The 2,740-nt window shown below is 37.0% G+C and overlaps 1 protein-coding gene across 1 annotated transcript; it reads left to right on the forward strand.

Moving 5' to 3' along the window:
• The first annotated feature begins 1,529 nt into the window (after nucleotides 1–1,529).
• On the forward strand, nucleotides 1,530–2,279 carry LOC131858776 (uncharacterized). Its single transcript, XM_059212225.1, has one exon. The coding sequence runs from the start codon at nucleotides 1,530–1,532 to the stop codon at nucleotides 2,277–2,279; it is 750 nt and encodes a 249-aa protein (XP_059068208.1).
• The last annotated feature ends 461 nt before the right edge of the window (nucleotides 2,280–2,740 follow it).

A 2,740-nucleotide genomic window follows, 5' to 3' on the forward strand; every position in this document is an offset into this window, starting at 1 on the left:
GAAAAACTAAAGTGGAAGAGATCAAAGATCAACATAAGAAGATGTGGGTGAAAAAGGGAGATTCAAATGTGCAAAATAGCTCCACACTTGAATCCGGTGATGAAACCTCATCTAGTAACTAGGGAATTTTGGCCTTAGGGGGAAGATAATCATGCAAATCTCTAGAACCCCCTTGCAAAAATTTGTAATTGGTTATGGAAGGTTGTAAAAGATCTACATTAGATATCCAAAGGTTATCTGGAAGACTTCATGGCAGTTTGGGATTCCGGTGTGTGAATTGATGAAAAACAGTGTATCCAGAAGTCATTAGGTTTGTGCATTTATTACAACTTGAAATTAGGTTTTTGGGAGATAAAAAAGTGTTTCAATAGCCCATTCTTCACAATGCAAATGAGAGAGAAGAGCAGAGAAATAGATTGAAAAGGTTTTAGCAGCAAAATTTGAGCTTGAAGCAATCAATCAACGATTTCTACCACCCGGTTGAGAATCAAAAGGTATTTTCCATTTTCGAAGCTATCTTTTCATATCCTTATTTCGAAATAGCATCTGCATTCGCATATGGTGTTGTGACTCCTTTGGTGATTGATATTACTGAGAGGGCAAGATTTGTATTCAAAAGGAACCCATTCAAATCTATTGAAGATGATCCAGAAGGTGCATTTTCCTCTATTTCGTATGGCGTACTTCACAATGAAGATATTAGGGTTTACATCCATTGCCACATGGAGGAGCTTGGGAATGCAAATATACTCTCACTTTACACCAAGAACATAATGGATGTTATGGAGAATTTGAAGTCAGAATTCAAGTCACTACACGACAAGGGTTTCATCCAATTCATTCACTTCCTGGTGTTCGATGAACCTGAATGAATCCGATACATTCTAAGTTGAATCCATGATGAATTCATGTGGTTGGGATGACCTTATAAGATTACCAAGAAATCTATTGAAGTGGTTGCATGTTTACATGCAATCAGAGAGGTCCCCGGATTGAGGAAAGTACAGAATACAACGGTAACAAAGGTTACCAGATCTCAGTTTGATAGCCAATCAATGATAATCAATGATATCATAGAGCATAATATTAGATTTGCCTCGATGGTGATTGGATATAAGATATATTAGTCGAGCAGGCATAATTTTGTATTCGACACAACCATATTTGCAGCCTATGAGATTCTAAAGGAAGGAAAAACGTAATATGATCTTTGTTCAGTTCTACACAATGAGTTATTAAGCAACCTAAAGAAGATTAAGAAAGACAAGAAGCATGTGTTCAAGTTTTGTTCCTTGGTAGTTTTTCTAGCTCTGCATTTCCTAAATGAGATCCCCGGTATTGGGAAGATTCAATGGGGTTATGACAGACTGGTGGCTATTCAAATAAAGGAAGGGTTGCAGGGTTTAGGTGATACTGTTGCTCATAAATCTTCCTTGTGGGGATACTTCAAATCCATTCAGGCATCAATGCACAATAGGGAAAGGATGCCTAAATAAATTGTTGAGAAGTATGAGAAAACTATCTGTTTTATGGCTGATAAAGATCAATGTCATATGGAGGCAGTTGAGCCAAGGACTATCTGGATCATGCCCATGGGGTATATGGTGGATGCTACCACACTTGATGCATGTGCTCAACATATGTTGAGTCAACCGATAGATGATAAAGAAGAAAGGTTTGGTACTTGTCAAGATAAAGACCTTGATTTGCACAAGAAGTTTACCAGACCTACCGGGAAAAGGAAAGTAAGGAAAGAGGTAGAGGAATTAGAAGAACAAATGGGCATTACTAAAGAAGTTGTGCAGAGAGCTAGAGAGCAAAATATATTGAAGGAGGAAGACGTGGTGAAGAAACAGGCTAAGCAGGTTTCCCCTCCTCCCAAGCAAGATAAAGCTAAGCAGAGTAAGTTTGCACCTATCTCCGATGTGCAAAAGCCCATTCCTCCACCCAAGCCACAATCATCATCAACCGGTGAAGATGAAAAGAAGAACAAGGAGAAGTCAGTGAGAAAATATGTTATTGTGGAAGAAGAAACAAAATCAGATGAAGAGGTAAGAGAAGTGAAGAAGCTTTCTACATATGCTAGGGTAGTCAAGAAGCCCTTATCTAATGAAGCTCCACCTGCAAAGAAAGCTAAAACACAAGGTGAACCATCCAGTAAAATGAAAGCAGACAAGAAAAAATCAGAGATAGATGAAGCTCTCAAGCTGAGTAAGCTTGAAGATCCTTACACTATTGTGCCTCCGTTACAAAAGATTATAGACACAATAGTAAAATAAGGCAATCCAACTTGAACATTTCTATATATTATCAACATTCTAATGAAAAAGTTTTGAGAGCTATTGAGGAAGAAGTTGTACATTATATGAATCCTTTTAGTAAAGCATTGATTGAGATGTCATCCATAATCCCAAAAGAGATGATATTTTGGATGCCCGGATACACAACTAGTTTAGAAGATAAGAGGTTAAAATAATATACCTTAGTAAAGCTATATCCCGAAGTAACAAAAGATGAACTACAAAGAATTTTGAGACTTGCTAAGGAAAACTTCGGAAGCAAACACAGAGTAAATAAAATAATGTTCGAAAGAGTCGATGAAGTAGTTAAAAATACAAAGGGCATTTTAAATAAAATTTTGAAAGAAAATAACTATCAGATAAATTCAGAGAAAGAAGACTCCCAATCGGAAGAACAATCAAGTAAAGACACTTCTATTCTGGTAGTTCATGTTCAGACA

This window comes from Cryptomeria japonica, chromosome 10 (assembly GCF_030272615.1).
Source record: "Cryptomeria japonica chromosome 10, Sugi_1.0, whole genome shotgun sequence".
NCBI lineage: Eukaryota > Viridiplantae > Streptophyta > Pinopsida > Cupressales > Cupressaceae > Cryptomeria > Cryptomeria japonica.